Source organism: Dendroctonus ponderosae, unplaced genomic scaffold, assembly GCF_020466585.1.
Source record: "Dendroctonus ponderosae isolate FM_Combo_2020 unplaced genomic scaffold, Dpon_F_20191213v2 Dpon_F_20191213_1, whole genome shotgun sequence".
NCBI lineage: Eukaryota > Metazoa > Arthropoda > Insecta > Coleoptera > Curculionidae > Dendroctonus > Dendroctonus ponderosae.
Window position 1 is genome coordinate 15,211,808 of NW_026017110.1, and position 23,428 is coordinate 15,235,235.

The 23,428-nt window shown below is 31.4% G+C and overlaps 1 protein-coding gene and 3 long non-coding RNA genes across 4 annotated transcripts in view; 3 read left to right on the forward strand and 1 right to left on the reverse strand.

The window, feature by feature from the left end:
• Window positions 1–12,134, forward strand: part of LOC125505846 — a 21,230-nt gene extending 9,096 nt beyond the window's left edge. The window contains exon 3 of the long non-coding RNA XR_007282468.1: window positions 11,454–12,134. This is a non-coding gene — a long non-coding RNA (uncharacterized LOC125505846). The remainder of the gene's footprint in view (window positions 1–11,453) is intronic.
• Window positions 2,534–10,081, forward strand: LOC125505845. Its single transcript, XR_007282467.1, has 4 exons — window positions 2,534–4,947; window positions 5,109–5,236; window positions 5,293–8,883; window positions 9,185–10,081. It is a non-coding gene; the product is annotated as an uncharacterized LOC125505845 (long non-coding RNA).
• A 1,160-nt stretch (window positions 12,135–13,294) lies between the features above and the next one.
• LOC109533329 lies at window positions 13,295–15,095 on the reverse strand. Its single transcript, XR_002171513.2, has 2 exons — window positions 14,905–15,095; window positions 13,295–14,245 (listed from the first exon to the last, which is right to left on the reverse strand). It is a non-coding gene; the product is annotated as an uncharacterized LOC109533329 (long non-coding RNA).
• Window positions 15,096–18,328: 3,233 nt separating this feature from the next.
• LOC109546972 overlaps window positions 18,329–23,428 on the forward strand; it is a 19,405-nt gene continuing 14,305 nt past the window's right edge. The window contains exons 1-2 of the mRNA XM_048662640.1: window positions 18,329–18,495; window positions 18,567–18,698. Of these exons, the coding sequence (XP_048518597.1) occupies window positions 18,592–18,698 (107 nt within the window). The 5' untranslated portion in view covers window positions 18,329–18,495; window positions 18,567–18,591. The remainder of the gene's footprint in view (window positions 18,496–18,566; window positions 18,699–23,428) is intronic.

Genomic DNA, 23,428 nt, shown 5'->3' on the forward strand with positions numbered 1-23,428 from the left:
ATTAGCTGGTGTATAAGTCATATTTTCTGTACAATTTGCTGCAAATGATCTTGGTGGCCACCTTGATGATATAGTTGATGAGACTAATGAGTCTGTATTGGTCGCAGGTCGCTCGAAGCTTTTGAGGGGCGGTAATGAAAGACGACACTAACCAGTCAGGAGGTATTTTTCCTATTATCATAGATGAGATTCAACATTCTTTCCAGAGATTTGAGGAACTCCGTGTTACAGTCATATTTTTATCAGTTTTACACGACTTCATCAGGTCCAGGCGATTTATTGTTTTGCATATTGTGGACAGCTCTCTGAATTTCATCTTTTGTTATGCGTGGACATGGTTCAGATTCGTCAATATTGTCAATAATCTAATAAAGCTGCTTGAATATATTGCTTCCACGTCTTTAGCTTTTCTGTCTTTTCTTTTATAAGTTTACCATCCGAGTCTTCCAGAGTTCCTTGGGTGGTTTTCTTCCTGGTGGTTTCATCCTGTGCGCATTTAACTCATCATGCATTCTGTATAGTTGCTCAATCTCGTTACATTCCTCTATTACAGCGTTAATTTCCTTCCTTATTCTCCTGTGTACTGAACGATATTTTTCCATATTTTTATTTTGGAGTATTCGTCTCTAATCCTTTTGGGTCACGATCTCGTCATCCATTCCTTCTTCTTCACACGTATATTTCTTGGTACTTGTCACTGGTATTCCTAATAACTTGGGCGATTCTGTTCCATTTTTGTATGGGTTCTTATGAGGTTGCCACTATTTCTTCTAATCCGGTTTGAAATTCTTCTTTTACTTTCTGTTCAACTGCGTCTTCTCTGAGCCTTCAAATAACTATTTTGTTGCTTTGTGGGGTTTCAGTTGTTCTTTTTAGTTTTTTTTTCAAGCTTACAAATCAGTGGATAGTGGATTCGATCTCTGTAACAGTAAATTCAACTTTCGCACTTACTTTTAAAGATGTTGTTACATTAATGATTTCATCATGTTTATAATAGAATAAATGTTTGTTAATTCGATGAACCTTAAAATTAAAAAAAAACCAACAACATTAGCTTTTCAATACTTTTAAATACACAAATCTCGAACTTCAAGCAAACTGACATTCTATCGTTTTGTGAAAGGACATTCTATTATGTTAGTTAGTTTCATGGTCAAGGTAAATGGCATCAGGTTCAACAATCGACGGTGTGGGCCTGTTGATATTTATTTTCAAATTAAAATTACGGTTGCAATACGGTTTCAATTTATCGACCTATAAATTCAATAAATCTAATTTAATTTATATATAAGTGAAATAGTGAACAATGACTCAATTTGTAAAACATTATAGCGGATAATTAGTTCACTGTGTTCAATAGGTAATACCGGTTTTACATATTTATTGAGCTGGTTTTTTTTACTTCCTGTCTATTTTATTTCTAATATTCTTATTAATAATAATACGCTCGAGACAACGTAAAGTATCAAACAGTTTGAAAGAAAAAGGAACAATGACCGAATTCAATTCTACTACTATTTATAGAAATGTAAATTTACTATATTCAAGAACAATTCAATTACAAATTACATAATAGTAGAAAATAATGTTTTATTGAATAATTTATTATTTGCTTTTAGTTAGAACAAACATATATTTGACTGATTTATAAAGTTTTGTTAAAACGGAAAGTTGAGGTGAAACTTTACGAACATATTTTTGAACCCATTTCTAAACCAACATTGGCTAATAAGAAAAAGATCAGGTTAAATTTGAAAAATACCCGGCAGAAGAAGAACTAAAATATCAACTGACTAAATAAATAATATCAATTATAAACGATGATATAATGTTGAAGCACAAGCAAATGGCTGGTTTTTGCAATAAAATCTCAGACTCAAAGAAAATTTAATGAGTTGACGAAATTTTGCTGGCAGCAATAACATTCCTTTCTATGTGAAATGGCTTAAGCAAGTAGAAATTGTCTTTATTAATTTTGCTAATATGTCCATTAATAGTATATAAACATTTAGGTATCATGATTATACTTTTTCATTTCTGTACTGAAACTGGTGAGTTTCTTTTGGCGCCGTGGAAAATCATTTATTCCTGACGTTTCGCAAGCAGGAGCTGCAGTAATTAACCATATTAATGGTCAAAAGTCTTAAAAAATATATTTTTTTTGAAATATCGGGAAAATCGTCCGATGGATATTAATGAAACTCGCCGTGAATTTGTTCCTTGCAAGGTTCATGTTTTGATGAAGCAACCGAGTTCATCCACTTTGGGAAAGTGAGGAATTCTTTAGTGTCTTGGTACAAAAATTAGCAGAACTTTTTATTTGGTAATCAGCGGACTTTTTGTGTAGATGCATTAATCCTTTTCGAACATTTTTGAGCTCTTTGGAAAATCTTGTAACATTCATAGACTTTTTGCAAAAAAATCAAGGTTTTCACGACACTCGCTGTGAATTTGGTACAAAAACTACCAGAACTTTTTATTTTGTAGCTGAATTCAGCTGATTTTTGTGTTTTGTGTTGATGCACTAAAATCTTGTAGCATTCATAGCTTTTGCAAAAAAAATATTTCTGTGTTTTTGCTATTTAACAATTTCATCCATTAACGGCAAGCGTCTTAGTAAGCGATAATGTTCTTTTATGATAAATTAATTGTCAACCGTTTTATAATTTTTAGCCTACCAACATGGTCAAAGTCTTAGGCCCGTTCGTGTTTTGGAAGCGTTTTCGTCCGAATTGCGTTCATCACAAAACTCACGAAAAGACGAAGCGAAAGTTTAGCAAAATATGGCCCTGACGTAAGAACAAATCTGCATAAGGTCTTATTAAATTCAATCTGATCACTTTCCCGATATTACAAAACGCTTCCTTTAAGTTTTGTTAAGTAAAAAGTAAATGAATGGCTGAAGTGAAGTATTTTTTTTTTCAAAAACCATCGGTGCTGCAAGATTTTGCAAAGAGTACAAAAATGACTAAAGAGGATTAGCGTATCAACAAAAAAAATCAGTTGATTTCAGCTACCAGATGAAAAGTTCTGGTAGTCTTTATACCGAGATGTTAAAGAATTCCTCACTTGCCCAAAACTCGATTGCTTTACCACAACATGAGTATTACATAGGAATAAATTCGTAGCGCATTAAGCGCCATCGTACCATCCTCGGGATATTTGAAAAAATACATTTTTTTGAACAACTGACCATCAATAGCAGACGCGCCAGACATTTTATCTTATCAAAAGTTAGATCAGATCGTCTTCTTTTGATCCAAATAATATCGCAAAAGTTGTGCTTCCGAATAGTCAAGAATATTCTTTCCCCACGACGGCTTCTAAATGACCAATTTCCAGTAATAAAGCCAACCTCCTTTGATTTTTTTCCTGTTTTATTCGCACAAGTAGAACAAGATAAACCTTGGTAATTTTAATATTTTAGGAATCATGCTTATGCTTAATAGGCAAGAATCGCGCAACTTTTTGTAATATCAAGATTAAAACCATCAAGACTATAACCGACCATCATGTTCTGAGAAACAATTATATAACGTTAAAAATGTCTATCTATGTACCTGCCCACCGTAGGATTATAAGATGACCTCAGATAATTGTCGTTGTACCAATTCTTATGGACTTTGCACGAGCACTTTGCACGAGATTTTAAACTTCAAGTCATTTTTTTAAAACTACTTTTTGTAAATAGTTTTTAAATCACACCATACTTTTTCACGAATCTTGACTTCATAAATTGCATAAGATTAGCAGAAAATGTATGCGATATTTACAGAAATAACTTATATGTAATGGTATTGTAAGATCCATTATAAAAACTATGCACTTTCAACCTCAATAGTCTAAGAACATTTATTTATTAATTAATTCGCAATCCTTTTCAAATATCTTAATCATGTTACGTTTGATGGATTAATTAAATCTACCTACTGAATGAAATAAATAATTCAGTAAGCTCTTGACTTTCAATTGCTACTAAATCCATTGCAATTTTGTACGAGTATTAAATAACATTTACCGCCGACGCGTTATTTATACCACTTAGGGGATACTCGAGTGATTAGTTTTTAGCACAGTTTAACATGTTAACCATTAAGTGAGTTCACATGTTAAAAGAGATGTAAGATTTCGACATCGATCAACAGTAAACGCGTTTGACCGAAAGCTTTCGTCATTGTTATAAAACTAACGGGTGAACTAAATTATATATAAACTAACGCAAACTATTAATGAGACAGCAACAAGTCACACCAAGATTTGTGCAAAATATTCTATACAATGCAAATAAATAGAAAAAAAATCGGTTGAAATTGAAACTATCAAAACTGGACAACACAGAAAATTAAACATTAGAACAATTTGAAATACAGTATATAGAAATAAGAAACATGGGAAGCCAACTACCAATAAATTAATTATATGGTTAAAAACAATCTGAACTTTTAACTCCATGAAAGCATGAGAAGGCTATTAAATTTAAAAAGAGAAAAAACCAGGAAATTTGAATGAAAGAAGTGAAGAAAAGAAGAACAAATCAATAAATTCAGCATTTCCAAGATCAGTTCTAAAAATCAGCTGACAGTGAACAATTTTCGATTCATTTGCAGACTTGAAGTTATTCATAACCAGTTTGGATAATGAGCTGCTAATAAAAAAACCGACTTTAGATACTTCCAATTATAGTCAGCGTATAAAAAATGGAATCTATTAATTATTAATATTTGTTAAGCTACTTTGCTAGTTGCTAGTTACAAAGCTTTCGCCCTTCACTGTTACGCATTCTAAGTAAGTTTCAGTAAATGGAAACAGATACCAAAACATGTCATTGTCAATTAAATTCAATAAATCAATTAATGCTATTGCAAAAATACAAAAGTACATAACACTAAGTAATTAATGTCGTGACCAAGAGCTCGATTAATTATTTTTCACGGGTTTAGAATGGACGTAAGTTATAACAGTTTTCTCAATAATTAAACACACATAACTGTATCAAACGGTGGAACGGTTGACCTTTATTTTTATAGCGCAATTTCTGTAGAACTTGACGATCATCATTAACGTTAGTAAACAATACAACAAAGTAAAAGTGAGTTATTTTCAATTAGGTGTGCAAGTGCCAGCACACGAATCAATTGGAAAATCTTTGATGGACGAAAATCATTTCAGCCACCACTTTATTGCCCCATCTAGAGATATTTTGCAAATTCTTGGAATTAAGTCTGGAACTTGGAAAGTAAGGAACATGTCTAAATAATACAGCATTAATAAAATTAAGAATTTTCTATGCAGGATTAATGAACGATATTACGAGAAGAGCGTCTGAACAATTCAGTCTTCCCAATATTCTTTCCTTGGGTAATCAGTAGTTAATGTAATTGATCTAACAGCACGTTATAATAGGTCTGAATAATCTGGTAATAATCTGAATGGAATAAACAAAAAAAAACAACAATCTTTTTTTTCTGATTAGCCCAAATAATTTGTTAAATATTAAACGGTCAACAAATGGCAAGCAGGAACTGTGCACTGTTTGCAGAGAGAATATAAGAAATACAAATACAGATTCTAAAGTGGTAAAATTACCACGTTTCCATTGAAATAAAAATGGCTTTTACATATTCTTTCGGAGGAAGCTGAGATGTTCCCTTCTACTAGAAGCGCATCTACATATTTACTTCATGGATTATTTTCATTGCTGGTGATTGTTGTCTTTGTATTTTAGTTTCATACCAAAATTTAATTCCTCTGTTTAATGTGGTTTAAATGATATGTTCCGTTTTGTCTTTCTCATACTAAATAGTATCTTCAACTTAAAATCGTTGTAATTGTTTTATTTTTTGATTTTCCGGAAACTGTGGTGTATCATTCATATATTTTCCGTTGCAATATAATTTTGCATACTTTGGTGCTTGTACAGTTGTTTCATATAAAACTTGTATTAAGCCCGCAATTAAAATCATCTGGATATTTTGCTAGAAATTCGATTTGTTGACACCAACAGACAATTTCGGCCCGTTTTCACTTTATCTCTCCCTTATAGTTATTTTCGCATTCGTTTTTCGAATTTTGCCATAATTTATTTTCACTTTTTCCATAATTGATATTGACCAATTTAGCCTATTGATTAAATCTAAACCATGTTGGCTGTAGGGGAATAGAGAAGTTTATTAACTGTGTCTACTATTAAGCTTTACGAAGTATTTGAACAATATCTTATAGTGTAGGCTAGGTAGATTTTATCTCTAAAGGTAACAGCGGCCAGAATTAACCAGTCTAAGTGTCTGTGATTGTTGTTGGCATTATGACAAACTATTTTTTAAACAGCTAAAGCTGAACCGAGATAAAATGAGTCATGTATTTTAAGAAAGATAAAGAACTCAGCTCAGTTTAACTGTAATTCTCTATGTAACCTTGTAAGTTCTTAAGGCAAATAATTATAAGCATAATTCAGTAATTTAATTGTCCATTGAACGAGTATGGTTGTTCGATGCAGTAACTTAATATTCTACAAAAAAAATTGTAATAATCAGAATCTGAAACTCACTTCAAGAACAGGATTTATTAGACAAATGTTTGGGGCAGGTGAATAATTAATTAAAAATTCTTGCGGGCTTCGTGTTATTGTGGCTCTAAAAGTGCATTTTTTAGAGTTGCGTTAAAATGATGTGTAATAATAGCAGTAAATATTCGTACTTTTTCGTAGTTGTGTCTTTTTACTTAATTCACCTTCCAAAAGATGAGTGAAATGATGCAAATCCACCAAAAGAATCCGTAAATGTTTGAACCGACGCAATGGTCAAATAATAATATTTTGCACCTATTCACAGAAGAAACAGAAAAAATGAAAAATTAATAATAAAGAAATTACATTCCGGGAGGAACACAGGAGCAGTAGAATTTATTGGCTCTAAAACATTTTTTTTATGTTTTATGTTTTTTATTTTGTTTACATTAATTGTAATTGTTTATTCAATTTAATTAATGTTGCTGATTATGATAATTCATAACCAATCATAATTAACTCTCAATCTACACAGCCTTATTACATTTACTTAAAGTTTTACTGCACTAATTAAAATGCTCTTCTTGTCTTGATAAAGACCTGAATAAAGCCCGAAACTAGTTTTAAGTAGTTCAGCAGTTCAACCAAACAGCGAATATTTTGACAACTGTTGAAAACTACGAGTTTAAGGATTTTTTCGGACAGTATAAAGTGTAAAAAACAGAAAAAACTATTTTTTTGTTTGCATAGTTTGGTATAAATAATTTAAACAACTGCAAGAAATAACCAACTGAAAACGATAAAAATGCTCTTTTCATGGACTTTTTGTATGTTCAATGTATCGCTTTATAAAATACAAACAGTGAACGTTCGACCTTAAATAATGTAAATTCTGGTGGCCCATGGAAAACGAAACAGATATATCAGAATCAGTAGAAATAAGTTTTCACATGACAATGGCAACTGTTCACCTATAAAGATGAACGATTCCGACAAAAAGTGTTGAAGAAACATTAAGCTGCAAAACACCCATCAGTGAAACCCCGAACTAAAAAAAATGCGACTAAGGTCTCAGTAAAAAACAATAATGTAAAATCGTGCGTAGACTTCCTTTCAATCTTAATTCGTTTACCGTGCCAGTTATAAAGTGAATAATTAATACATTACATAAAGAACTTTAAAATAATCAAACCTGTTTTAATTCTCCCGTGGCGAGTCGTTGACCAGATAAAGGACATCGTACAATGAAGATTAAGACCGGCAGAAATAATGAAATGACTTGTCAAGCATACAGCTTTTCAAGTTTTTTTTAGTCTGTACAGAAATATGCTTTGTAATAATTTGTGATTCGCTTTTGTAACGATTAACGAGGCCTTTGAGAGCCCTTGAGAACGTCAATTGCACGGTCAGTAATGTGGCTGTTAAATGTGTGCAAACTCTTCACAATTGCATGACTTATTTAAGGTTGCAATTTTTTATATGGAGGCAGTTTTGGTGAATTTTTGTTTTACTAAAGAGTATTGGAGGCACTAGAATTTTTTTATGCTGATCGAAAGTGTTGTAAGTATTCATACATGTATGTACTTAAATTGAATCTTTTCCTGAACTATTGAAAAGTGCTGATTTTACAAATATGGTCGGGGTTACTTATATGATTTTTTTTAATATCAAGCTCTCGATTTGAAGTGGAAAAAACCTTAATAAGGAATAAAACTCGAATAATTCAGGTTCAGCTCCGAAAGTGAGGACCATTTAACGTTTATCGTATCTTTAAAGCAATGAAAACACGTTTCTATAAGCAAAGCAATATACATATTACATCATGGAAATGTAAGCTCATTCACATCAAAATTTCCGGTCGTGTAATTTGTTAATTTTTACTGTAAATTATTCAAAACATACGCAATCTTAATTGACAAAATTCAAAGTGGAAATAAGTGGAACATTAATATTCATCTAATGGAAAATGTGAATAATAATGAAAACAACATTGACGTGCTGAATAAGTTGAATTAAAAAGTGTCATTAAATAACGGTAGAAGCGCCAAAATGTATAAATTTGATTTAACCATTTAAAATTGTTCAAGTACCTGCCAATAAGAGGAATATCAGTGAATAGCTTAATTTAAGGCTCTAGTTCTTCACTGGTAGATGAAGCTGGGCCATGTCTATGTCTATTACAGTTCTTTTATTTATTTGCTTGAAATTTTAATTTTGTTTTTGTACACAAATGTGCTAACTGGGGTTTAGCGCATTTTCGTGGCAATAAAACGGCAGAACTAAAAAGGGAATTAAATTGACGAAAGAAGGCGAAGGAGAAACTGGTAAAGTATACAGCAACGAGACATTGGAGCGAATGAGAAAGAACTAAAAGAAGTGTTATGAAGAAATTGTACATACTTTCCTGACTGTGTTTCAATTCCAAATCAAAATCAATTCCTGGGCTTCAGTCATTTATTGCCTATTTATCAATTAAAATACGTTTCGGTGTTTTCCACCATCATCAGTTTCTCTAAAATAACAGATAGTAAAAATGTAAAATGTAAAATGTAAATGAAAAAATTTTTTTGTTACTATCTGTTATTTTAGAGAAACTGATGATGGTGGAAAACACCGAAACGTGTTTTAATTGATAAATAGACAATAAATGACTGAAGCCCAAGAATTGATTTTGATTAGGTTATGCAGAAATCAAACGAAGAAAACTCCGAATAATAGGTGAACAAGCACTGTTTATTGTAGAGACAAAAGGAGATGAGAATGTAAATGACTATCAAAGTTCAAACACTAGCACGGATAAAATAGATTGCTGATTTGATATATGAAAATGTACAGAAGAATATTAAATTCTTACTTAATTCTAAACTCCAGGTTTGGAGGAATTTACTAATATATGAACGAATGGATGAAGAACGTAGACCATAACGTGTGTTCCTCCTTGGGGACTTTGTAGTTTTGGAACTTGCAACGTTATTTACTTGTACTCATGTTTTATTATACATGAATTGAAAAAAGGAGTTTTTCAAAGATTTTCGTGATTTAATTTAAAATATGTCTTGGGGGTTTGTGTTTTAAAATTTTGATTTGCATTTGATTTGTTTTGAGTTAAAATTTACGATGTTAAATTTCTAAGTTTTAAACAGATGGGTTGCTGTTTTAAAAAGAGAATATGAAAAATTTCTTTATTACAAACTAATCGCTCTCCTTATGTTGGTCGATTAGTGAACTATTTAACTAGCCGGAATTATTATTCTGCAAGCCGCAGCCCTTCCAATAATTCATTAACAATGGTAAATTTTTCACGACAAATCAAAACTTTGTACCGATTTCTTATAAAATGTCTTAACCGTATTATTATTATGCAGTTATTACATAATAATGTCATGCAAATTGCTATTGATATATTGAAATGAACATTACCAATTATCATAATTTGTGCTCGGATATATGTTATTTGTCAACGTAATATATTGGTGCATTTTTGACGCCAATAAATTATCGTTTTTTTCCATATCATCAACTTTATAATTAATTAACTTAAATTAATTTTCATAATCAATAAGGCAATCAATTGAAAATCTGATTCGACAATAAAGTTTTAGGAGATTAATTAATTAACTGTTAATTACACACAGTTGAAAACTTTGCAACCGACACAGTTCCAAAGTAAAATTATTTTTTTGCAAACAATATTCTAGAAAACAGTTCGAAATATATACATTAACCTGCACAAAAGACAGACAACAATATTAATAATCAACTGCTCCTTAAAGCTCAAGGAAAAGTAAAAGTTAAGTTTTAATTAATTTGATAGAAGCAAATTAGGGTTTTCTTTCAGTTGATTGAAGTTTGGGCATTCATTTTGGCTATGAAAGTATTTTCTTTTTTGTTTTCGATTTGCCTACTGTTAAAATTAGCAAATATCCACATTGTGTATATAAATATACTTTATTATAAATGTTATACATTAAAAATCTGATATAGTGTTTTTAGTTTATACTTGTCCGATTTATGTATGGCTGGCTGGAAACTTATTTTGCAGTTTATGGACGTTATCCTTGAGTTTTTAGAGAAAGGATTTTATCATTTTTTTTTGAAAATGAGATTATCACATTTATCAACTGAGCTGGCAAGAACAACATTATGTAAAATAAGTATACTTTGATGAGCCTTTGTTAAAGTAAAGCGCGTTTTTGCAGGGTAATTAGCAATTTTTAAAATACCCCTTTTCTTGTATCCTGTAGATCTCTACACTTCAAATTATTTTTCTTGCTAGGGCTACAAAGCTCACATGGAAGATTATACTCTTTACTTATTTATTCTCCCACAAAACCGCGACATTCAAATCAACAACAGACATCTTCAATAACCAGAAGGTAGGTAGAAGCTATGATGTTTAACTTACCGTTCTTGGAAACTGGCGAGGATGTAAAAGTAAATACACCGTGTTAGGCTGAATTTTTATTTGAACCACCAATGCCTTTTTATTATACCCTAATTAGTACCTACGAACACCCAGAATGGTTAAAAACTTGCATTGTAGCAGTGGTGTGAACGATCTGTGAAATCCGGCTATTATGTGTAGTGGTAGAATGGCTGCAAAGTTGAATTTACTTGTGTGTTGGGTGCTGTTGCGAATTGGCTTGAGGATGCGTTCGTTCACCTTAATAACAGTATCTAATAAAAAATCATATTTAAACTGGTTTTCGCGTTGTGGGATCAATAGACCGAAGCTTGATTTGAAATTCGTAGCCCAAGAATCGCAATCGAGCGTTTATTTAATCCTGGCGAGTCGATTTTGATGGAAAACAACTGGCGTATAATTTCGTCCCCAGTTAATTAAAACCGAAATGAAACACTTCTTTATGACAGTAGTCGATTAACAATATTTATAGAATAAATACGATGATGTAATTCGAACGAAATTGTCCGCTTGTTTTTTTTTCAGCTGCAGACCAATTCAGACTCAGTGCGAAAAGAACACCCAACAAGAACTTGAATGGGGGCCAATATTTTAGAGCATCGCATCAAATATTGCAAAAATCATCGAGATAATTTCAAGGCAGCATACAGTGAGGAGTGGTAACTCCACCACCGTTGGCGTCTTTTTAACAGCCAGCGGTTGAGGAGTTCCTCAACCTCGCGGATGTTCATGTGGAGCTTAAAGCTCTCAACCACCATCTAAAAATACGGTTTATTTATTTATTGACTAGTTTATTTTATAGCATTATTATATAAACTAGCTTAGGCTGATTTTTTTCCTTCATTCGTAATTGCTGAAAGTTGGTAATTACTAAGCTACCAATAGATGTAAAGTATTTGCATCCGCAACACCTGAAATGTTAGTTAGAAGCTGATGTATTAGGTTTTATTTTCAATTATTTTATTTTATTATTCTGTATTAGGTATATAGATTTTACGATAGACTGAAACGAATCAATTACATTTGCTTTCTATAACAGTCTGTACTTTCCTTGTAAAAAATATAATAAACATATTTGGTGACCCAAACAGAGCTTCGAGTATTTAATTGATATTTTAATAAATAAAATATGAATGAATAAACAGAGGGCATAAATGAATTACAATGAGAAAATAGAATGAATATGAATAAATATAACATGAGCCAGTGCTCATTCCCAAAATAAAGATAATTCTGTTACTACAATTATCACACTTTTCTTGCTATAATTTGCTTAAAAGCGCAACTCTCTATATTTGTCAATCAAAAGTGTTACGCTGCAGTTTGGTAATCATTATATTAAGTGTCCTTTATTTTAAATTTACAACTTTGTACTAAAATTACAAATCGAAAAATATGTTTACAAAAGAATAAAGTATTTATTTAATCGACCAAACATTAATTACACTTCTTTATTCTTTATATGCCTAGTACCTAATAAGAGTGTTAACATATCATAACTGAGAAAAAATCACATTGCGGTTATTTTTCCACGAATTAGTAATATCTATACCTAGAATACACAATTTGTAAAATTACCATCGGTATTTATGAGCAATAGAAAGAGGAGTGGTATTAGTTACTACACAGATTCTACGACAAGTAAAATTGTACAAGTTGTAAATTCACAGCGCGAATAGTGGTCGAGTGTTGTTAGTTAAAACTGTAGAAACATTATGTTAGGAGTTGTTTGTCCGGATGTACTTCTTTCTTCTGCATGAAAACAGTGTTTCTTGATGATTGAACTGAATGGTAGGTTCACTTCATGCGGCTAGCAGGAAATTACTTTAAAAAGACTAATTTCACATAAGTAATGAGCATTATTATTATTGAAATTTATCGATAAATACGCCAATGTAACAGTCCTAGCCAATATATAAGATATACATATAAAGATGACAATAATAATACTTAAAAAAATAAAATAAATAAATAAAATCATAAACAATGGGCATAGTATATCTATATTTCAAGAAAAAATACACTGCAAAAATTACACTTGAATTATTATTACTATATATTATTATGAATTACACTTGAAAATTTAACTTACAATATTTTATGTCACTGCTACTTTTAGTATATGTTGTTTCTTTTTAAGTGTACAATAAATGTCTGTTGTTTGTTTATTTCACTTAATCCGAATTCTACCGGAAGAGCCTAATTGGAATGTATAGTACTAGTGCAGCCAAATTAAATTATTATTTAAATTTCGTAAAATTGATTCATTGGAGTTTTATGTTTATTTAAAAAATACCAACATCAAATTAGATTTATAGACTACAAAGGCAATGCAGTAAGTGAAAACTACAACAAAAATTCACAGGTAATAACAATTTTAACTGAATTTATTCAAAACCCATTCGGCACTTCAAAAGTCAGCTAAAATTACATGTGTGTTCTGAATCAACAATCTGTGGATTTATTTCAAACAAATGTTCATATCAGAGGCAATTTTTTTTTAAGTTTCATGGAAAGGGCGCTTGCTGACCGAGCGACATCAGATATACAAGTACAGCTCAATCAGTGCATTTTGTTGCGGTTAGTACTAGTTAATAGTAGCGGTTTGTTAATAATATTACCAAGACAGTTATAAATAATTTTCTCGGTATTCTCATGTTTACGAGGTTTATTCACATGTCGTACGAACCACATATATATTTTTTTTATCTCACACAGCATTATTTACTTAGAACTGTATAGATGTTTTAAGCTATAAACTCTGTACGTATAATGAACTTTCGTATGTATATGGGCTTTGATTGAACTTTGTTTGTTTAAATTTAAAATACTTTAAAAGAAAGAAGGTTATAATATTTAATACAGTTATTTTCGCTTTAAAATATGTTTCTAAACCAGTTCGTTTTTATATACCTATACAACTTTTCAAATAATTTATATACCCAAAATTCACTGGCATATTGTTCAGGCAAAAGTATTGCATTACAGGCAAATTTGACTTATCTGAAAGTTAACAGTTTCCGAGATACAGGGTGCTAAAGTTAAAATATTTTTTGTGTATTTTTAATAGATTCTTAACCAGTTTTACTACGACCAAAAAATGTGTATTTAGGAGTTTGGATCGACAAATCCAAATTTCCTAGTGTCTAACTTGTAGATCCTAGAATGCGCTAGCTGCAATAGTCTGGAACCATGAAACTGCAATGGACATCTCGATTTTAGGAGATTTCATGGAAGCAGCTGATTAATCATTAGGAATATTTCGACAGGACCTTTTCCTACTAGGAATTTATATAAAATTCCTGACCTTGTAAAGGCTAGAAGAGACATAATAAAACGGTAGCGAGGTCTCAAAGTGTCAGAACTTCTATCGGGAAAACGGTACAAAATATTTAAGTGATCATTCAACTTCGACGGTACGCTACGAAAACTTTATTTCCATATTTAGTTCCATGTGGAAAGTCTAACATTTAAAACGTTAATCAAAAGTATACCAGTGTCATGTTTAAATGATTATTTTAATATTAATTAATTATATTTATGATAAAGTTTAGCCCTTATCCAAAAATCCATTAGAAATATATAAAGCTTTTCGATAGAGCGCTTTGGCTTCCTGTTCCTAATTGGACGTAAATAGATCAATAAATCACCTGGAAAGCAAAATCAAGTACAAACCATTTTCAAAAAACCACTATAAAAAACCGCACAGAGCGAAATCGAAAGCCACTTCAAAAAAATTATGAAATCTGCACGTAAGCAGGATAAATGCTGTCAAAGAAAAACTACAATCCTGGTTGCCATCTAGTTCTACAAAATAAACAGACCGCTGAAATTCCCTAAGATCCGATTTTTTCTCTAAAAACTCAACGCAATTTAATTTGGAAAAAAAGGCGAAATCTAATTGGAAGGACCACTTACAACTTTTTAAGGCACTATCCGCTAGACCGCCACAAAGTAATAAATAAAATTCACATACCTTTAGGCACTTTAGTCTGGATTCTGGGGTATTATTAAATTGAAAAGCAGCAAGAAAAGAAATTTACAACCCAAAAATAGTAATAATTGACAATTGACATTGACAAGAAAAGTTGAAATTTTAAAATCTGAGCATACAAAAACCGCTTAGTGTCGAGTGTAATTGATAACAGGACACACCAATAATTGATACAAAATACCCTACACGAGCATAAATGTGCAATTTGTGCAATTCACAGGAGAACGCTATTTATTTTGTATTTAAACTGTAAAAGTTTATATGAAAACAGTCTGCCATAGAAAACCTCGAGTTAATGTCCAAAGGCTGACTTGAAATTAATTTTCCGAAAAACAAAACTAAAATTTCTGTCATAGAAAACTGCAAGTTAATGTTTAAAAACTGACTTTTTGACGTTTTATAAAAGTAAAACAAAGAATTCAAAAACTCCCTTGTCGAAGAAATATTAAATGCAACAATATAATAAAATACAAGTCAATAATATGGGAATAAAAGTTCTACAACTTCGGCAAAGTAATGCCAAACTTACCGAAAGCTGCACCGTGCCACCTGGAAAGAGAAACGAACATGCGTTTAGTAGATCAGAAAATCTGTTCAAAGCCATGACAGGAAATCAGCTCAACAAAAAAAGAAAAATATAAAAAATCCATGAAACTTTAGTTGCGTTTCGAAAAATTAAACTCAGTTCAAACTAAAGGATTTATGTACATACAGGGTGGTTTTTTAGTGCGAGAGAGTCCATTATGTCCGTTGGTGTTAAACTTTCCAAAAATAGTTTCATATAAAAGTTGTTGACGCACAAAGTGCGCACATTTTGAAAATATCTTATATGACACAGAGTGTCTCAGAAAAGCGAGGCAAGATCAAAGTGTATTTTTTTAAATAGAACTACCCATTTTTCATTAGCTCATGGAATGCAACTTGAAACGCTGCATATGCACCGTAAATTGTTTTTTCCTTACTTGCGACGTTGGCAGATTATCGCACTTTTAGTAAAATTTTGCTTAAAAACATGGTATCAAAATATCAATACATTGTACAGGGTGTGAACGATGTGGACTTTAATCTAGAGCTTTTTAACGCAATATAACTTTTGTTTTTTGAATGGAAGTACCTGAATATTGATACGTCATTAGATAGACAATTTACAAAGTTACAAATTTGCATTTACACTTGAAGCTGTGAAATCAACCGTTTTCAAATTATAAATTATTTTATTTAAACATTTCAAAAACGAAAATAAATTCCTCCCGTTTTTGACTGAAACGCATTAAAGTTTTCTCCAAAACCGATCACTAAACTAAAAGTTTTCAATCGAAAACGCAAAATAACATTATTTTCTGATGATTTACTTCTTTTCTGACAATAATGGGGTCTTTTCAGCCAAAAATGGCAAAATTGATGTTGCTAGAAAATTCGCCTCATTCATCGGTTTGCAGGGAACTTTAGAACCATTTTCAGCTTCGAAGTTGAGACAAAAACCAAATAATTTTATTCAGTTTAGTAATAAGTAATTAAGATTATCTTGCAAAATCGGTCAGGGAACAAAAGTTTAAAAAAAATTGTTTGGAAAATTCGCCGGCTATATCGCTCTGAAAATATTTCAAGTTTCTTTAAATTTTCAGGTCATTCTAGTTTTAACAAAGTTGCTATTAAGCAATTCTTTCTACTCAAAAATCGCATTATTATTTAGTTAAAATACTGACAATTTTCAGCTATTTTCTGTAAAAAATTATAAGATAGATTTTATTGGTTTTATTGGAGATTATAACACTCGCCTCCTCAATCGCTTTGCAAAAATGTTTGGAAAACTTTTTGCAGCTTCGAATTATAGACAAAACCCTAATAATTCATTCTGGATATTTTTTCAAAAATATTTCCCCGAACTGAAAAGGCGAAAGTTTATGATCATTTATTTGGAAAACTCTTGGAAACTGGGGTTTCTTCACTTTTAGGTCAATATTTCTAAGCAACACTGTCACTAAATGCAAAAACCGGGTTTTTACTAACGTTTTACTGCATAATACTGACAAACTGAATCTTTTATGCGAAAAATTAAGAGATTGATTTTACAAGAGAACTTGTCGACTTTCTTTGGACTCACTCACTGATGCTGGGAGAATCTAGATGATTTTTTTAGTTTTTTGAACAAAGTAGTAAAACGTTACTCAGAAAAAATGTTGATAACATTTTTTTATGTGAAAATTCCAGTCTCGGGTCTTGTAAAGCTTTAATAAATGACTATAACTCATTAACCGATGCGTTATTACTCGCTAACTCAGAGATCGGCAACAACTCAATAGCGCAACTCAACACAGTGTTACCCAGGCTTAGCGGTCCTCAACAAACAAGGTGACAAAATTCACTGACAGAGTTTAGAGAAAAATATTGCCTTTTATGCAAATTTGTATTATCTGAATGAAAGTCCTGAAACTCAATAATTTGTCTTTAAATGGAGTTATTTATGTATGTTGCCAAAGTTTCTCTGAGTGATTTTAATAACCGTTTCGTCGATATTGTCGAAATTTTGTAATGGGTTTACACCAGTAAGGGGCGAATTTTGCCCAACATTAAGCCTAGTGGTGGAGGTACCAATCTTCGAGCTGAGTTAATATTTTTGACAAAAAAAATTTGCACCATTGTCTTAATTTCAATTTACCTATTTTTCATATCTCGTTTCGTTTGCTTATTGATCTTTGCCGCGCAGATTAAAACTGTTTGCAAAAATTTGTTATTTATTACAGCTATGATTGACGACGGGCGTGCATACATACAAATAACGAATAAAAAATGCATTTAACTTGCAACCGCAAATTTTTTTAAATTTAATTTAATTTAATTTTATGCAGAATTTAAACAACAAAAATACACTTTCAGCACCGCTTAGACGTGCTTTTTTCTGGGCTTGAACTTCTGTCTAACATAAACTAAATAGGTAATCGAAAATAATAATTTTTCAGTGAAACTTTTTTTATTATAAGACCTTACAATTAAACTTAAGCTAGTAAATGAAGACAAAGTTTTTATTTTGCTTTGTGTCGAATATCGGTGGATTAAATGTCTGATATTTGCTAGAAATATGCCTTCGTTTCGTATCTAATCAAAAACAATCGACTTAGTTTTTGAAGCCAAAACTTTTCCAGATTGTCTTTCATATGTCCAAATTAGTTCTTTCAATCTTTAATATTTTTGCAAAATAAATATAATGGCTTCTCTTTTTAACAAAATAAAAGACTAAAATGCAGGTAAAACATAATTTTAATAAATTCAAATTTGTAGAAATTTTCAGTATTTTACACTTGTAAAATACTGTAAAATGTATATATGCATTTATTTTATTTTACATATTATTATAACCGTTATGGCTTCCTAATTGATATGATGGTATGATATATATCCTGTCCTGTACTTATTATCGTAGCTAGAAGATTAACTGATAAGTGAAGTAAAAACAACAAGGTACAAAATATTGATTTATCATTAATCCGCGAACCGAACTGCATTGTTTGGGTCTATATTTGTTAATCATAATAATATAACGCTGTTTTTATGTGCAAAATATTAAATTTATAGGTAGGAAAAGTGTTCCATAGAAATAGATCGTCATTTTATGAGGATTATTCGTTTCATTTCCAATTTTTCAGAAATTGTCCGAATTTAACTGACGTAATGGAGACAAAGACTGAAACTAAACGTTTTAATTTTGAAAATCTTAAGCTATACTTGCCACCTTCTATAAGCGGAGACGCTCCATATCTCAAAAATATGTTACTCAGGTAAGTGCATCCACTTGCGTTTCCATTTTTATTATTTATACTCGTTTAAATGTAGCGGAATAGTTGTAAATATTTATCAAGTCTTTCACGGGTGGAATTTTACTTTGATACAGAACAAACACTAATAAAAGACTAATTCTGTAACTCATTAGAAAATAAACATTTTGGATATGTATGCATTTCCAAATAGAATAATCAATATTGAAGTGCGTTTGCGGTTCAAATAACTGATTGAATGTCAGCCGATTGATTTAAAAACTTTTTCGAAAAATTTTAGATGATAAATATAACTAAACTGATAAACACTAGAACGGAAGTCAATTAAAATACCCTTCACGGAAATTACTGCCTTTTTAAACAATATGAATTATTTTGAAGAAAATTTTTTTCATAAGTGATAAGTGATGTAATCGGTAATTGCATTTTTAGAGCACCTTTACAATTATCTATCTATTCTATTGTGCAATTCAACGCTCGTGCTAAAAATAGCAAATCTGTTTTTAAAACTGTTATCAGCAAAAATACGTGAGCTTGCGTGAGTTTTCACTAATCAGCTATGATAATTTATAATGAAAATACAAATAAAACCAATCTAAAATGTACATCGTGTCAACTATTATGGGGCGTTGGCCTTAGCTTAAAAATGATTTAAACGAAGAAAAAAAGACGAAAATGAAAATAGATAAAGGAACAATTGAAAACGTGCATTCTACATCAGATTTATATGCAATTAAATCCAAAATAGATATAAAAACATTTGCACATGCAAAGTAGCCGATGCAATATTGCAACAAATAGATACAATATTTTTATAAAGAAAGCATTCTGCTCTGTGCTTATATCAGTTATGTCGTGTTTTGTGTTATTGCCACTTTTTCGTTCCCTCTCCAGACATCCTTTATAAACTCCCAACTATCACATCTAAACAAATATAACCAACACAGATATATAAGGACTGAAAAAAGTCGGCCATTAAACTCTTTCTGCTTATTAATAATGGAAAAGCCGCTGCCTATAGCCAGCACAATTCCCAGCATAATATCATTAATTCATCCGATTTCTTGGACATTATAAAAAGTTAATTTTCTCACCCAAGTGATGATGGCGTTGCCCAAGGGCCCTAGTTAATACCTTTACTACGCTACTGTTTAAGTCTCACTTCACAAGACGAGCAATCCTACAAAACCAGTTATTTTAGAACCTGATGTACCTGAAGAGTGGCGACTTTTTATTTTCTTCACTGAAGAGTTATATTTTTTGAATAATTACGTGTGACGGGAAGAAACGTAATCTTTCAATAAGTTGACTGGTCTTGCTGTAAATGGTATCGTAAGAATTATTTCTACTACATGGAAGCGGGCACTATTATGAGCTGAGGAAGTCTCGGAATGGATCAGCATGTAAACCTTGAAAATTCCGCAGCGGATTTTATTTGATCGTTTAGAAAAGGGCCCGAGTGACGTTGAGCATTTATTTGCACAGAAAACTGAGGCTTAGTTTCGTTCATTTATTCAGTAATTCTGCTATGATTCTTTCCATCAACTTAGCCGATGATACATTTAAGTACAACTTAGAAACCGATCAAGTTTTAAACCACAAGTTTAAAAACCACGGGTATTGTAATACCCGTGAAAGTAACTGCATAACTGTAACTGTTTTATTGTGAATTGTGAGTTTCCACACTTGTTAGCAACTATTCAATTTTGGTAATTTTAATACACTTTTCACTAGTCTAAGAGATGGAAGATGTTTACAGTTTATAAAAAAGTAAGTAAAATTTCGAAGTGTCCGTAATTATTATCTTGTATCTTAAATATTGCCTTTTATAATTAGAATTTTGTTGTGATGGCATCGGGCATTGTGTGATCTGGCCAATTTGAATGGTATTTGCTATATTTAGCATTTGACGGGTTTTCCACCCGTTCATCATTTCTTATCTGTTCTGATTTAAAACTTTTTTTTGAATATCTGATGTTGCAAGCTGAGCAGTTACGTATGTTACCTGTTTATGCTGGAGATAAGTCTATTGTTGAGAATCTGCTTTAGTGATTCATTTAATTATATAATAAGAGATTCTATTTAATTTTCACTTTCTATGCTTATTTAGGAAATTAATAGATTTTGGAAGTAATTGAACTTTTTAGTTTCTTGTTGGATTGCTTAATCGTCATACTTTTGTGTTTGTTCTCAATAAATCTTACCAGTTCTGGTTTTTAGGTGTTAGACTCAAGATTAACGGACCTACATGATCACGACCAAAATATAAATGTTATTTTAATGATAATAATTATAAGACGATGTAAAATACTTATTACTAACTTGTGGAGTAGAGCTACACTAGTAAGGTTTTTGGAAAAATACAATTTGATAGATTGATAAAATTTTAGGAATGATGGAAATAAATGAAACAATGTTAATAAAAGTGTAATTTTAAAAAAGAAGAAAATGTGTTTAGTGCTGCGGAAAGTCTGTTCAAAGTAATGTCATAGAAAATCAGCAAAACAGAAAGAGAAATGTGAAGGATCCGTAAAACTTCAGTTGTTTTGCGAAAGTTAAATTCGATTCAAACTAAATGATTTATAAATTTAAAATTATTCTTACCAACTGTCTGCAAGCTGGCGCCCCATTAAACACACTATGAAAATCCACTTCAAATTGAAAACTTTATAATCACTCAATTGAAAACTCAATAAACAATCGGACTTGCCTTAAAGCCCATATACAGGGTGTCCCGTAAGCTCATGATCAAAAGGGTACTGCGATATTCTTTGGACCAAAAGAAGACGATCTGACCTAACTTTTATTAACAAAAAATGTCTGGTTCCTCTGCTATTGATGGTCAAAGTTCTTCAAAAAAATTATTTTTTTTAAATATCGGGAGAATGGTACGATGTATTTTAGTCAAACTCGCTGGGAATTTGTTCTTATGTAAGACTCATATTTTGATGAAACAATCGAGTTCAGCCGACAAGTGGTGAATTCTTGAGTGTCGTGGTACAAAACCTACCAGAACTTTTTAGTTGGAGGATGAAATCAACTCATTATTTTAGGTTGATGCACTAATCATTTGTTCACAATTGTGTGCTCTTTGTAAAATCTTGTAGCATTCATAGCGAAAAAAAAATTTCTGTTTCCTTACCACTTAACAATGTTAGACATTACCTGCAAATATCGTGATACGAGGCATAAAATCATTGTCAGTCAATCTCACATTCGTTTTGAATGACCTTTTCTAATGAAGAAGTGACCGACATGGTCCAAGTATTAGGGTTTTGCGAAAACAATTTGCGTGAAAGCGTACGCGTTTACGCGGCGCATATTTGCAGTAAATGTCTAGCATTGCTAAGTGACTAGAAAACAGACACATTTTTTTTACGCAAAAACTATGAATGCTACAAGATTTTACAAAGAGCAGAAAATTGTGAACAAATGATTAGTGCATCAACCTAAAAAAATGAGTTGATTTAATGCTCCGACTAAAAAGTTCTGGTAGGTTTTGTACCATGACACTCAAGAATTAACCACTTGTCCAAAACGGCTGAACTCGATTGTTTCATCAAAATATGAATCTTACGTAAGAACGAAATCACAGCGAGTTTTATTAAAATGCGCGTTCCATTCTCCTGCTATTTTAAAAAAGACATTTTTTTTAAAGAAATTTGACTATCAATAGCAGAGGAGTCAGACATTTTTTGTTAATAAAAGTTACGACAGATCGTCTTCTTTTGGTCCAAAGAATATCGCAGTACCCTTTTGATCATGAGCTTACGGGACACCCTGTATATTCAACTTTGACTTACCTATTCCTAACGTACGTAGAAAAGTGAGTATTAATGAAATAAACAATAAATAAATATCCTGAAACATGAACAGCTCGAGGCTATAAGTAAAAGCTGAAAAAAATGTTGACAAAATAAGTACGTAAATGATATGATATGATAAAATATTTATAGTTCAAAGCTGCAAGAAAATATTTACATATATCAACAATTAATCTGAGATACGAAAATAAGTGCACTACCGTTTTTTCTAAACCGCTACCTATATAAAATCCGCATCAAGCAAAATAGAATTTGCTTCATAAAATTCACAAACCTGCACGAGCGAGCAGCATAATTAACTACAAAATAAAATTTTGTCCGGATCCAGACCGCTAAAATTCCCTAAAACCCCGATTTTTCCTCAACAAACTCAAAACCATTAGGTGGATCAAATTTAGAAGAACTGGTAGCAAGTCTGGATATAATCTTAATCTGGATAACTTACAGCCTGAAGATAAGATATGATAATTGTTCTTATAAAATATTAAATTTTCTGATTTTTTCAAAACAGCAAAAATCATTGAGAGTTTTCTCAAATCTGAAAATAAAAAGTGTTACTTTTCTACCGGATGAGTCATGCCATTAAATTTGCCAAACAGAAATTATTTATCTTAGGGGGACACTCTGAATTGTCTATAATGGTATTCTAAGTTTAGTCCTTCATCTAAACACTGGCGTCTGGGAAACTGACTTAGTCAACCGATTTGTGGCCATTGCTTGAAATTGGCACTTTTAAGTCGTTGCGTCGTGGCAAAGAATTATTCTCTCGTCTTTATCTATGATTCTTCCTGAGTGGCGCTTTAGAAGCATACATTTGAACATATTTATTTTCAAACAAGGATTACACCTTCTTATTGCTACTTAATCTACGGGTACTTATATATTAACATCAGTGGATTTATTGACATC